We start from the raw sequence: 14,886 nt of genomic DNA, 5'->3' as shown, positions 1-14,886 counted from the left end.
AATTTCATTGTTTCTTTAGACCAGAGCTTCAGACCAGTGGCACAGTATGTGTTAGCGAGCACGTCACTGCAGCCAGCAAGAAACTGCTAGGGTGAAGGGGGGGGGGGGGGGGGGGGGGGTGAGAACAAGGAGGTGAAATGGAAGCTTGCGTGAACATAGACATTCAAAACGAATGTGGCTTATCGAATTCCGTTATTCAGAGTATCAAAACTTAATAGTACCATACAACTTGTAACCGTGGCAAACAAAAAGAATAGCTGTATGCGCTGTTATGCAATGGAGTATGAAAGTCACAGAACATTTTTTGGATTTGTTTTACGAAAGTGAAAAGAGAACGCCTCATCCGACATAGATGGACCATGTGCGTTCACCGCATTTAGTGCCCACTGGAGGCACAGCGAACTGCTCACGTGGGCGTAGAGTTCGACCAGATGTGTACAAAACAAACTAAAAACTTTTGGACCACTCATGTTTCAGTACAGCTGCGTAGGTAAAAACCACAGAGCAACCTCTCAATTTCAAATATGGAAACACTTCAACGTTGTTATTTCGCACCGTACCGTAACATGACAGAGGTTCGGCAGTCATACGCAAGACGCCGGCGGCGAAGATAACCAGCGGTCGTACGACAGTAGCCAGACATTGCCAGATTCCTCAGAAGTTATTTGACTTGTGACCAAGACGCGCAGATGAGAAGCGTGGCCAGATTTCTAGCTCTCTGTGAGCGGGTTGTTTAATGGCGGCTACCAGTGCATTCCGTAGGAACCGGTAGGCCCATTATTTTCGAGTTTGTCTAGGATACTTACGGCCACACTAGTGGAACAATCACCCTTGTGTTTTCAAGCGTACAGCGGGCACACTCGGACGAGGAAATAGAAAAAACTAGCCATAACAGGAACTTTTAGGCAAGCGCATTTTTTTAAAGCGGGAAGTTCTTTAACGCAATATTTTTTTCAATTTCGTAACATTGCACCAATGGAGTTCATTGCTATTTGTTGTCAGATACGCACTTCGTCGATTTTCTTTCTTAACAACTCGGTGCGAGCGCAAGACAAACTTTAGAAGCCAGACCTTGCTATACATCTGAAGATTAGACAATTCCCGCAAATATATTCATAATAGTAACTTAGAATACTTCCATAGCTGCTTCGCAATTATTGCCAAAAACGCACCCTTTTGGTTTTTATGGCAGTCGTAGCTACTCGGTGCGAGTTTAGGACACATTTTAAAAGCAAGATTTTGTTACGCACTGGAAGGTTAGACTATTGCCATCAGTTTCTACATGACGGTATCTTACAATATTTTACAGTTGCCTCAAAATTAAAACCGATGTTCAAGAGAGCTGGACTTGGCTGAGCCTGGCTAATATGAGCGCCATTTAAATGCAGGAGCGGATCGGCAGGAGCGGATCGAGTAAGCCGCATGCTTGAGAAAGATCTCTCCGACTGGACGACTGCATGTTTACATGACTGTTTTTTCGAGTCGAAACGAGCGCGACAACAGGGACTCCCAGCATCGAGCACCGCAGTGTGACGTGCCTAAGCGGCCTCAAAGATCGCAGCACAATGCCGCTGTCTCGAAGACGCGATGGCAAGATTACCAAGCAGGTTCCTATTTCTCTCTTTCCGCTCGTTAACCGGACCCCATCACTAGACGGAATTTCTATGCGCCTTGCCAAGCGGTTCGGTTTGAGCCAATTTACTCCCTGCAGTCAGATTGAATCGAATCAACGGGATGGTCGCTCAGCCCGAGCCGCTGGCACTTACATGAGCACGGCAGGCAAATTTCGGCACTACGGCCCAACTGTACCTGATGTTCTCGAGCTCATGTAAACGCCCACATAATGGTTTTGTTCAGATTACAAACTTTTTCCGCTGTCATTGGCTGAAGCAACGCTGCAGCACCCCTCCCCCTCCTCGTCTTCAGCCAATGAAGAAGAACGAATGCCGGGCGGAGCATACCTTAATCCAGGGATCGAGATATAAATGAGTATATTAAAAGTAGTGTGTGCCACGACTTATTTTACTTTTCTTCACGCTTAAAGTCGCGGACACTCAGCTTTGTCATTCTGTTTGTGACGCAAGATTGTTCCAGGTTGGTGCAGTTTCTTTGAAGCCTTATCCTGAAGGTTCCTTGGAAGTTTTAAATTGAGCGCGGCCGAGACCGGCACGTATCCTGTTCGACGACCACCGAGCACGCTTGTTGCTACCACTGCCGCTAAGTGATTCAGTTCTTTGTGGGCGCAAGTCAGCCCAAATAAAGAGTTTTAATTTTGCGCCACTCCACTTGTCCATAGAATCTGCACATAATCATTAAAATTTCGCGACCGTCTCTTAAATTGTCTTTTTCATTGTACATTGGACTTAGCACTCCTATGCCCTGAATTCTGCGGGGTCCAATATTCGCAACGTGTGGGGCTCTGTGAGCCGGCTATACTGACAAGGGAATAGTGTTTATGAACTAATGTTACTCACAGCGAAAGGCCACTTGAAGGAGGTTGAGCCTACCTAAAAAAAAGTGCCTGCTTACGTGAAAATTCGCTGAATTCGGACGTGCACACACAAATTAATCTGACCAACGGAAGCAGATTTCAAATGTACGCATGGTTCCTAGAAGTATTTGTTCCCCAATAATGAAACCTCCCCGCATGTGTTTGGCACTTGGCATTTTCTATAAAGTTTTCATTTTCTTCTGAGCTTCGTATCCCCATTGGCATCTTAATAAACAGAGCGAGCTCAGTAATGTTTTGTGCCCTTTTTGTTTAATATGCAAGCTGAGCAGCAGAATCTTTCAACTACTATGGACGCAGCAGTTCAAAATGGCATACTGCTGGCAAGTTGGCGCAAGTTCTCAACGCAAGGGCCACTAGCAGGGTCTTGTATCATGTGTTGTTTTCTTCGTGTCCTTCACGTTGAGGGCATGACAGTACCTGTTTTATGTAATTCTGGCGCCATGTTCTCCGAAAAGTGGCTACTTCTTCTGGCGACTGAGTGAGGCGACAGCATCGCCTCAAGGAAGAGGCGCATTCCCTGGTTAGTTACGGTAACTAACAAGGAAGGACGCCACAGAGACTGCTTGCGCGGCCCGGGGCCACGGGTGCCGCTACGAGCTCGCTGGTATTGCAGCTCGGCACCGGGCGCTCCGACACCGTCCGATACGGTGGGCGCCGACCGCTCAGAAGCGGCTTCGTGCAGTGAGTGCGGTAGGATCACCCCAGAAAGCTGATGTCTCCTCGCGACTCCGCGCACGTAACTCGTCTCGGGGGTTTGTTTTGTTTTCACGGTCGTTGCAGTGGTAGTAAGGCCTAATGCTTTCGGAGCTGCCTGCACCACGTCAGAAAAGACGCGACCGTTGGGAGGGGCGCACTTAGCTGCCAACTCGGTTTCTTTTTAACCTCGCACGAACTGAGCCGTCTCGTTCAACTCAAAAAAGACCTTTGTACACTCGAACTTTGCGTATGCGCAGCCGCCCGACACGTTTTGCTTGCGAGTTATGCGCCACGGGGCCCTTGCGGTTGCCGTTTCCCCTCCCGTGACCTACGTTAAAGGCATGCCGAGAGCGTTTCGGCAATTTTGCAGATCCGGTGGAGCCACCCAGGCTAACTGTTCAGTGCACACCGTCTCTCTGCCGCCTGCTGCGACGGAGCGGCATCCATCCTGTTCGCCGTATCCATCCGGGGCAGCTGTGGCGAGGCTAGTCATCAGACACCTCGGGCTGCTGTTGCCCTGGCGACTACTGCAGAAACCTGGCCTGCAGTTTTCAACTCGCCTTCTCTTCGCAGGCTTACGGACGCGGAGTCCACGGGCCATGCGAGTCGTCCCAGCGGAGACCTTCCCGCCGCCTTCGGAACACCTCGGAAGTCTGCGTGGACACTGCATGTCGGCGGGACCTCTGCTGCGAGACCTGCCTCAAGTGCACGAAGACCTCGAGACTCCTCCATAGCATGTACTTTCAGGCGCGTGGGTCTATTTAAGGTTCGAGGGATGTGGGGAACTGCCCTGCATACCCCTTTGTAGGCTTTCCCGCGATACACCCTGCAGCGACAGCATCGCCTCAAGGGAGGGGCGCATTCGCTGGTTAGTTATCGTAACTAACAAGGGAGGGCGCCACATAGACTCCTGGCGCGCGTGCGCGGGACGTAGCTTACAGCATCACCCTCTTCGCCTGGGATCGACGGCGCGAGCGGATGTGTCGCTCGCGGCTCCGCTCTTCGCCAGCGGGGCGACGAAGTAGCGGGGAGACTCGCTCCCGTATCTCGTCCCGTCCGGCCTCGGAGTATATCCCTTGCCCTAGCCTTGCCCTAGCACGGGCAAACATTCGCTCGTAACCTTGCTGGTGAGTCGGACGACCTCGATTCATTAGCGTGCCTTGTTGCTATCTGGCGTTATTGTTGCTGTAGCAATAAATGCCTTGTTTGTGTCAGCCAGTGCGCCGTTCCTTCGTTCCCTCAGAGCAAGGCTCGCCGTGGTAGGCGTGCGCTCGGCAGCGCATGCGATCACGGGGTGGGGTCCGGCGGATTTGAACTCTGTCAGCCGCGATTAAGTGGGGAGGACGTATTTATCTCCCATATAAAAAACCCCGCACCGTCTATGCACCTGCGCTCCAAAGCAAGCATTGTCTTTAGAACCGAGTACCTGCTACAAAAATTTCACTTCTCTTGCGCGACAGGGCGGCGTTCGAGCACTCTCGACAAGCGGTTTGACGGCTGGACTGAAATAAAGCCAGTACATAATCCCGAAGCTCTGCAGCTTTAGAATTACAACGCCCGAAGTTTCAGAGATGAAAATTGCTACATGCCTCTCAAAGGCATGCTTTCTCACTGAAAGTTATAGCTGGGTGAAATTCATGTAGCATGACAGACTTTTGTACAGGGATAAAAGGGGCTTTATCTCCGAGTGATTTCGCAAATGTTCATTTAACAGAAAAGTTCGTTCAAGTGATATGTTTAACTGTATTGATGCGCGAGAAAAACTTTGTCCACATTTCAAGGATAGGAATATCTTTTTTTATTTACGCAATAAAACTATCGAACTAGAAGACTCAGACGGCAGGGATGACTGCAAGGTTCCTCCGCCCAAGATTCGCAACTTCTGATTTTTTTCACAGCTCTCAAAGCGAACTACAAAGCATTTCGGTTGTAGACAAAAATTCTACAAGGTACGAAATTGTAGGGCACGGTAGGCTGCGCTGTGTACCCTTATGTGTCGGTTTTTTGCTAGCGCTCGAAGTATTCGACAGTGAACGAGAAAAAAATGTTCTGGGGCATTGTTCTCCGTTCTGGTGCCAAGCAGTTTTAGAGACTCGAAGTTTTCCGTAAAACTGGTTTCCGAAAAGAACTCCTTTTCAACGCTGCATTAAACATGGGATGCCGCCGCAGAGAGTTTTTTGCGCTGTGGAAGATGTACTGCTGCTGCTTGGACATTGCGAAGGTCACAAAACCCCTCTGATAAGACTATCGCTACGAACAGCGGACGTACTGCAGTGCGCAGTGACGGTTAGAGAGCCGCCTCATGCACGTGTGTAGCTCATAAAAGAGCGTTCACTCCTTTTAATCTTTTTATTCGTCCGCACACTCCATTTCGGCCTTTTTCCAGCTATGCATTTCAAGCAACTTGCCCAATTTTCCGCTCTTCATGCAAGTGCGACCACATCGATCCTCTCCCGTGCCTCTCGTCAAGGAGTGCGGAGGCTCGGCTGCTAGCGAAATACCGCATCGTCCCAAAACTGAGATTTCAGACCAAGCGAAAGAACGTTGTATTAGAAATTAGTCATTCGCTCGCTACTACGGCATGGACAATCGTCCGAGCTAAAGGTTCACAGGCAATGATCCGCAAAAAAGAAACTGCGATAGTGCACTGTTCCCTGCAGCTAACAGAGAATTATAGCATATCGTTACCGTGTTTTACGTTACCGGACGCCGGACTTTCCGGTTAGCGCGGCGCGTGCCAGAAGACGTTTTAGCTTACCGCCTCTCTCGTAACAAGTTACCGTAAGGCTAAAACGAGTGATGATGATGGCAGATGCCCAACTTTTGTTGGAAACAAAAATACGGATGCAGTGCAATCATTTCTATGAAGCGAGATGCTACATGCACTTTAGCAATCTTTTTCTCTGCATATAAAGACGTACCGACTACACTTCAGCTAACAGCCGACTCGGCGGCTTTTCAAATGTGCCCTTGAAACTAGACACCTTTGCCGACCCTGGCCAGTAGACAGTTTCACTACATAGACCTCAGTAAGCTTGCATACGCAGCGCACGTTGCGTTGCGAGTGTGTAAAAAAGCTCAAATACGACACCTGTTTGCCGTGCCGCATCGTGGCTTCTTTATGTGTTTGGGTGTAAACACAGTGGCGCCATCTAGTGACAGTAAGGTAAATGGCGCTAACTCCGGGCTGGAGAAACTTTTTATTTTCTGCAATTGCTGATGAATATAGTAACGGAATTACCAGTCTTTTTTCCAAGAAAAAAAAACATGAAACTATAGAAAAATGTTAAACCGGGCACAAAACTGAAGAGCTGCAGCGTAGTCGTTGCTATTTGGCTATGTACACGACATATAGTTAGGCTTGACTGCTCAAAAATTGTCAAAAAAATCTCAAAAACATGGCCTAGTTGTTCCTCAAACCTCGACGTATGAGTGAGAATCTGCAAATTAAAAGCGGATGTCGTCATTTATAGCGAGAAATGGCCCAGAAGAACGCGGCGGTTGTGCTGTATTTGGTCCGAAGCGGCCGTGCAGTGCGCCGCCTTGTTTGTTTACGAGCGAACACTAACTCTCCGCAACGCTAAAAGAGATTCCGTAATGTGCTAGCGGACCGGTAAGTGCCGGCGCATGCGCAGATGTCGCTATAGCCGGGCCCGGTAAACGGTAACGTGAACATGGTACCGATATGCTATAACTCTCTAATGTCTAAACAGCGCTTGGGATTTTAGACAGCTGGGCTCCTTGGTTATGCATAATGGAAAAGCAGCGCAAAAATGCAAGCCAGTGACCATTGATATGTGTTACCAACCGTCGAGAGCACGCACCTGGCCGATGGCACGGTGATACCTTTACCGGCGTACCGGAATCCCGCCCACCGCCGGTGAGCATGCGCTAATTGGTCCCGATGCGGAAGGCTTGCACGCAGCTCCCGGGTACTTGGCGCCAGCTGGCGGCCTCTAGGCGATTTGCGCATGCGCAGTGACGGCGCGCGGTCTCCCGCTACTCCGGTCACGGTAACACGGTATGCTAAAGCTGCACGTAAGTACATGAGAGATGCCGTAGTGACGGGCTCAGAATTAATATAGACACGTGATTTTTTAACGACCATTGGCATAGCACAGCATATAGGCGTGTCTTGCATTTCGTCTCCATCTAAATGCGATCGCCGCAGCCAGGATTCGATCTTGCGACCTCGGACACCGAAACCACTGATCCACCGCGGCGTATTAAGCGTTGCATTCCGGAGGCTTCATCGTGTTTCTTTTTTTCTCTCCTGAGCAGGTGGCGGGAGTGAGGGCGGTGTTAATTGCAATGGTTATGCAAATGAAACATATGAAAATGGATGTTTTTAATCCAAACTGTCTCGCCACACAACATGTGTCTTTCCGACCAGGTTCGACACAAGAGTCGCGAAAATAGACAGCGAAGAAGACACGCGTACGACGTACGGACAGCGTCGCCTATACGCGTGTATTCTTTTCCGTCTGTTTATGTCGAAATCTCATAAACCAACTCGCCCAGTTGAAAAGTGCGGCTTGTTTCGTTGTTACGTCGCTGTCAACACTTCGCCGCTTCTTGCAGCTCACTACACCTTCATCCGGAGGGAAAACAGCGCGCACAAACGCCAGCCAGCGTGTTTGAAACTCGGCCCCACTCACCTCTTCGAGCGAAGTCTGCGTAACCTCGGACGTGGTGGAGCGCGGCACCTCGGTAGTGGTCTCGGAGTCCGTTCCAGTGTTGGTAGTGGGTACTTCCTCCACCGTCATCTCGGTGATCTCGAGGGTCGTCGACCCGAGCAGCATGGTCGTCGTTTCGGTCGATTCGCACGCACATAATTCGACGGCGGCGAAGAGCAGAAGCAAAGACAACGTCCGCTTCCTCCCCATTTTCGGAATGGTATCTCGCAAGCGACGAAGAGACGCGCACAGGGTCCACACCGCCGGAGACACACTGGCGCGCACTAGGATGCGCCGGGCTACTTCATGGGCACAGGGAGCACCTTCCTGGGCGGGGGGATAAAATAGCAGGCGTGCATCAGTGGCGATGGCCTAGGTGAACATGTCCCCAACATAGTAAGCAATTGCCCGGCTCGTATACAGATAGATCCAATATTAAAGCTTGGTTTGGTTTGGTTTATTAGGGTTTAACGTCCCAAAGTGACTCAGGCTATGAGGGTAGCCGTAGTGGAGGGCTCCGGGTAATTTCGGCCACCTGGGGTTCTTTAACGTGCACTGACAACGCACAGCAAACGGGCCTCTAGAATTTCGCCTCCACCGAAATTCGACCGCCGTGGCCGGGATCGAACCCGCGTATTTGGAGTCAGCAGCCGGGCCCCATGACCACTGAGCCACCGCGCCGGCCCAATATGAAAGTCAGCACGCAAGAAAAAATTTTGTGTTGTTACATACACCAAAGTTGAAAATGTCTACTAGGCGTCATCACTGCTGTGAAAACCTGCTTAGAAGAAAGAAGACAGTGCACTTTAGCGCTTTAACTCATACTTACGGTATAATAAAATCGCGGGTTCAATGCACGTAATCTGTTCTCTTTCGCATTGAAGCCAACTGTACAACGGCAGTTCAACTCCCGAGTCCATGTTTGGCAGCTTGGTGACACGCCAAGTTAACTTGGGAACACATTATTTACAAAATGTCGAGATCATAAGTGAAGTGAGCTTCAGTAAACACCATTGAAATTTCAACCCTGCTACTATTGCAGAGATTCTTGATTCAGGATTCAAGACTCTAGACCTTATCCCAGCAAAATTTTTAAGCTCATCCGCCCACGTAAATTTCTGCCGCCACCTGCCACACTTCCCTTGGAATCCAGTCTGTTAGTTTATAAAACGATGAAGTGGCGAGACGCGTCTGCATCACTGTGACCGCCATAAAATGCCTCTGTATCCTCGAAACGCAGCACCAAGGACTGTCTCCGAAACTAATCGAGTAACAAGGCAGTAGCTTCGAAGGGCAGTGTTATATGCGCGTTACAAACGACAAATTAAGTATATCGCCGTGAACACTTTGCTTTTTCCACAGGAAGTGAATTACTATCTCGCACGCGCCCTGCCCGTTCTTCAGAAGATGTTTTGACGGACAAAAAAAATATTGTCTGTCAACGCCGATGTCAATGACTCGGTGCACACTTGTCGAGAACACAGTCATGGCACAAAAGAAGGAAGGAACTATCACTGCGAGAAATGGAGCTAGTTTGTACTGCATAGCAAGAAACTGCTATGTTTGGAAAAGGCTTCGATGTGTATATTTTCTGCGCAACACTCTCGACGCTGAAGGCCTTTTCTATATTTGAAATGAGGCACATGCTGTCCAAGAACGAGAAAAGAATTATTATGACTTCAAATGTATATTGTGGGGTATTTTGTCGTAAACGGTTTAAAAGAGGCTAAAGCAACGTTAACTCAGAGTGATCCGTGTTAAACCGTAAGCTCGTACTGCACTGTGCGTAATAATGCGATGTGGTTATACCTGTGACGCCTCTGAAAAATTTTTTTATATAATTTTGAATTAACGCTACTGCAAGTTTTATTTTCTCAGTTTGGATGCAAACATAGGCGCACCATGGGACGTTTTACGATGACAAATCGCAGCAGCACGCTAACTACGCGGAGGATCTTCACTATCAGCCACGGCCGTAACACAACAGGGAACAGCTCAGAATCAGAAAAGAGCTGATTGTTGTATTAGTGATGCATCGATTTTTGTGTACACTTCGGAGTTCGACCTTCTCGCAGCTATAAGATAAGATGTGTTTCTGATGTTTCCGTAGCACGTGGTTGTTTTTCATCATCTCTGTAGGGCGCAGACGCGTAGAGCCTTTATTTACGCAATATCTATTCCCAATAAAACCAGTTGTGAGTGCAGCGTTCGTTCGTGTGTTTGCGTGTTTCTTCTCCTTCGCCGCCGTTATGAATGAGGGAACAGCTCGACGGGTCCGTGCGGGCGTGCGTCCCTCCAGCGCCTTTGATGAAATCGCCTACGCGGCCAGGCATATCTCTTGAAGGGACACTGATGGGAAAGAAATGCAATTTTGTCTCTTCGTAAAAATTTAGTTTCTGGCTCTTCCTTCCTATATTGTTGTTTGTCCGGCGGCAAAAGACTCGTTTATTGCCGAGATAGTTTAATTTTAATAATTTCCCGCCACTACATTCAAACTCGTGAAGTCAAGAGCTAAAGAGACTGGTGATCGCTGTTGGGGGTCTATGGTGTTTTAGCCTGGCCTTAGGGATTCGCCCTAAAGAAAATTCTCTCGATGTCATCATCATTTGACTGCAAAATTGGCCAACGGTATTGGAACTTGTATCCTAGTTATTTTTTTTCCTTTTCTAGTTTATAATAACTAGTTTTTGGACAGAGTAGGCCTTTTGTGATTTGAACGCGGTAACCTATCTATACAGCCAACGCCGATTAGTTGTGAGTGTCTCTTTGAGAGTACCCTTTATTCGCAGATTCACTCAATTAAACACGTGTGCAGCGCGAACTTCAAATAAAAAAATGCATCACATTTGTGAATGAGTTGCGCGGCAGAAAAAGAATTCATCCTAAGATATTTCGCGCTTACTTCCCCTTATAAACGCGAGACCGCGCACATGAACGGCATCCGATCAAGGGGTTTATAATACCTGACCTTGGCAAAGCATTCCTGAGGACGACCCTTTAAGCGAACAACTTCCTTTACAACAAAAACGTTTTAGATTTACAAACAGCCATCAAACGGACCGCACGTTTAAGAGTGCAACACGCTTCGAACCGAGCGTTCCACTAGCTGGCAAATGGCTGGACGCAGTGTTCGTTGGAAATACTATTCCTGGAAAGGCATGGTGATAGAGAAAACTGGCGCTGAAATTTGTCCGCACTATTTTTACGCGTAAATATTACGGCGAACGAAAGCCTCTTGAAAGCCAAGGCGGACACGTGCAGCTGACGGATTTCATTAAGGCGCACACGAGGCAGTAATCGCGTCCGATTTTAAACTCCCCCTGGTAGCGAGTCGCCGGGAAGTTGCACAATTCTAAGCATCCTGCAGGCTTCGACTCCAGGCTGCGTGCTTTCTAAGAAAGGAATGCTTTTAGCTCCGATTCTCGGCATTCTCTCTTGAAAATTCTTCTGAAATCACAGTGAAGTTCGGCACGGAACTGAAGACAAAACTAACGCCCACAAGGACGAACCGACGCCAGCGCGACGCAGAGCGTGCCAGACGAGACGGTCATGTATAGTAGTGCTGCATCCAGGTGATTTCACAGCTGAACTTAAGCAGTGTCTTCAAGGTCTTGAACGCCACGTTGGTTTGACGCCCCAACTGCGAAGCGCTCGACTGTGTCGGCAACGGCAGTATCGTGGCCACTACTATAGCCCGTTCTGGGAAGCGCTACGATTGTACCGCAAAGCGTACTCTCGGCGAAGATATGTACCGCAGTTATTTTTTTATGTGTGTGCGCTTCATTCAACACGCGCGCTGCTGGAGGCGAACCATAGTCTCAGGTTATGTTGATGTTGTTTGTTTCACAAAATGGCACATACCCACAAGGCGGATTGGCCAAAAAATGGAGGAAAAAACATGTAGGATGGCAAGAAGGAAGTACCCAAATAAGGGTGAAAGGCCAGTACGAAAGCTTATGATGGGAGACGTTTTGTTTCTAGAGGAAAATTTTGAACGGCAGAGCAAACACTCGGGTTCTGGATTCTACGTCGGCGTCGTCGTCGTCATCAGCTCCTCGCCTCGACACGCGCTCGGCGTCTCATCATAATCCGCAAGGCCACGGAATGCTCGCCGCGGTCAACAACAACAGGTGTTGGCCCAACGCCGTCTTTCAGCCCACTTCCATCGCTTGTGTGCAAAAGCTCACTGCGTTTGTCTCTTGACGGCACAATGTCAAAAGGAGACCCCACTAAGTACGTCCGCTTTATTCTTTCACAAACAGCTCCTTATTCAGTCATGATAATGTAAAGAAAGGTCAAGCGCTAACGAGCGCGGGGCTTGATGATCACGACTCTCCGCCGTTTCCGCGCTCGTATAGGCGCGCATGCGCGTTCTGGAGTGGGAGATAGCCAGGGTACGCACGTTGCCTTGAGGGAAATGTGGCGACAACCTTCAATTGCGCCGTCTCCGAAGACATGAATTTGTTTAATTGCATTGGAGCAAAGGATTTGGGTTTTACGGGGTTTAATGTTCCAAAGCGACTCAGGCTATGCGGGACGCCGTAGTGGAGGGCTCCGGATAATTTCTAACTCCTGGAGTTCTTTAACGTGTACTGACAACGCAGAGTACGTGGACATCTGGCATTTCGCCTCATCCAAATGCGACCGCCGCAGCCGGAATCGCACCCGTGCCTTTCGGATCAGCAGCCGAGCACCATAACCACTGAGCCACCATGGCGGCTTGTATTGGGACAAATTCGCAGGCATTTCCACAACACCGAACTGTCACGAGCGGGATAAGAATCAGAGAAGTCGAAGCTAAGGGAGCCGAACAAAAAACAGGCAAACAACTTCAAAACGACAGGATAAAGTATTCGTCGAGAAGCGAGAGTGCCAGGTGCTCATGCCGTAAAAACACATCATCAGGTACCCACGATCGAAGCGTACGATTTTCAGAAGCGCGAAAAGAATGAATGCCTTAAGAAAAGAGAAAAACGCCACGAGATACCAATATTTTGCAACAATGTAGCAAGACGCACTAAAGTTATGAGAGTTCACCGAGGCGTCTTTAACGCTCACGGGTGCATTTCAAGTCAAAGCAGCTGTCCTATCGTGAGAAAGAATCCACTGTAGATGGACCAGTGGAAGGTGCTTAACGTCTTCCCATCAGTGAGCACATGCACAAGAAGAGAGCGTAGCTTCAAGAACGTGGTGAAGGAACTAGCTGCGCGTGACTTTTGCTAACTGCAATATTCACTAGAAGCTGTCACGTTGAGCCAACTCTGTACTAGAGACGTTGTTCGTGGCCAATTTTGGGAGAACTTAACATTTTCCTAAGCTGGTTTCTTGCTGCACAGAGCAAGCGTCTGTCTATTGACGCCAGTCAACTTTAATCCTTAAGTTTAGAAAACCGTCCTGTTGCTCACAAGATGTCAGATTTGCTCTTCCGTTTTCACAAAGAGGCCATCTCTCCGTATCCTGCTGCTGAATGCTGAAATCACTGTGGATTCTTACAGGCAGCAGACAAATATGTATATATACGCACAGTCAAAAGAAACAAGTTGGCTCCATCGTGGGTGCCTTAGCGAGACTAACGTTGCATGAACAGTAGCACAGCTGTACAGTGGCTTGAGATAAGTTAGAAGCCTCAGAAAAAGGGTCAGCGTTTCAGAAGACGCCTATCTTCTATGATAGTAAACACTTTGCGTCTGTAAAAAAACTTTCTGCATATACGCGGGAAAAATCTGGCCCGCACCGCGTTTTCCAAGCACCTTATAGATGGCTCGGTGCTCCAGCATACTCGCAGGAGTGCGCCAATGTGCTCCGCAGCTGGAGCATTTCCCTCGAAAAGCTCCACCTGCTTAGCGGCGCATCGAAACGGGCTGAAACGCGGCGACCGATGTGCGGTACTCACGGCTTGTCTCGGGGGGCGGTCAGCGTCGTCTCCGGGAGCACGCAATCCCCGGCGTCGTCTCCGGCCTATTAGGGGGAGGGCGGCTCCTCCTCGTGCGGCGGATGCTCCTCAAAGGAGCTCGGCGGAGGGTGAAACGCTTTCGGGTGAAAACAAAGGGAAGGCCAATTGCCGTGGTTCACTTGGCGGGGGCCGCCCTCTCAAGCGGAACCGCCGAGCAAGCCACCCTTCCGCGCCGGCCGAGACGCCCGGCCAGGAAGCCCGTTCGCACAATGGGCAGCGCGGGCGAACCGGGGGACCCCTTTCATCAAGGTTTCGCTGCCTGTGGCCGCTGCCCGAGGAATTAGCGGCCGGTTTCCGGGACGCCTCGGAGGACCATCACAAGAGAACGCGAGCCTGAAACGCGCTCCTCCAGTCTCAAGACTACGACTCAACACGCGTTTCGGTTCGTTCGCGTGCATGAGTGTCGAAAATGATGTTAACACGGCTTTTCTAAAAAGCTAACCACGAGCAGTATACACGAAAGCTGTTTATTTTTTTACGTAATTTTTGCGACCGCGCCGACAAAAAGTTAAAGCCTGGACTCCATGTGCGCGAAAGAGCGAGCGACGCGACAAGGCGGCACTGCGACGCTCGCTCCGTCGCTTGTGGGCAACCTCCATGCAAGCGAAGGCGGCAGGCGACGCGCACCAGCGACGTGCGCAGCGGACTCTGTGCTTTGCGCACTTAGAAACACGCCCGTAACCTGTTCTCTCTCTTAAAATTTTGTGAGTGTACCTCGTAGTCAGGGCGAAAGGAATATTTCTTCTACGGCAGCGGTGTAGCGGCAGGGGAGATGACCAACGGCGTGCTTTCGGAGACGAAGTCACATCACGGATTCACGGGGGAGGTGTGCTTTCGTTCGGTGCCTGTGCACTCCGGCTTACTAAAAACACTCCCATAAACTGTCACTGCAATCTGATTGTCAATGAGTAAACTATAATATACCAGTGAGAATGCGCGCCGCGAGTGTCTCTGAGCAGTTGGAGCGCAGCGGCACGGTGGGTCGAGCGCCGGTACGCGCGGCTCGACACGCATCTCTCCCTGCAGTACGCCCGCTCGCGTAGTCCGCT

The 14,886-nt window shown here is 49.6% G+C and overlaps 1 protein-coding gene across 1 annotated transcript in view; it reads right to left on the bottom strand.

Annotated features, from left to right (window-relative positions):
• Positions 1-13,794, bottom strand: part of LOC144116022 (cubilin-like) — a 264,621-nt gene extending 250,827 nt beyond the window's left edge. Inside the window, exons 1-2 of the mRNA XM_077650682.1 lie at positions 13,778-13,794; positions 7,867-8,211 (exon numbers count right to left, since the gene is read on the bottom strand). Of these exons, the coding sequence (XP_077506808.1) occupies positions 7,867-8,094 (228 nt within the window). The 5' untranslated portion in view covers positions 8,095-8,211; positions 13,778-13,794. The remainder of the gene's footprint in view (positions 1-7,866; positions 8,212-13,777) is intronic.
• Between the last annotated feature and the right edge of the window lie 1,092 nt (positions 13,795-14,886).

Source organism: Amblyomma americanum, chromosome 1 (genome assembly GCF_052857255.1).
Source record: "Amblyomma americanum isolate KBUSLIRL-KWMA chromosome 1, ASM5285725v1, whole genome shotgun sequence".
NCBI lineage: Eukaryota > Metazoa > Arthropoda > Arachnida > Ixodida > Ixodidae > Amblyomma > Amblyomma americanum.
Note: the sequence above shows the minus strand (reverse complement) of the source record. Positions and strands in the feature narration are given on the sequence as shown.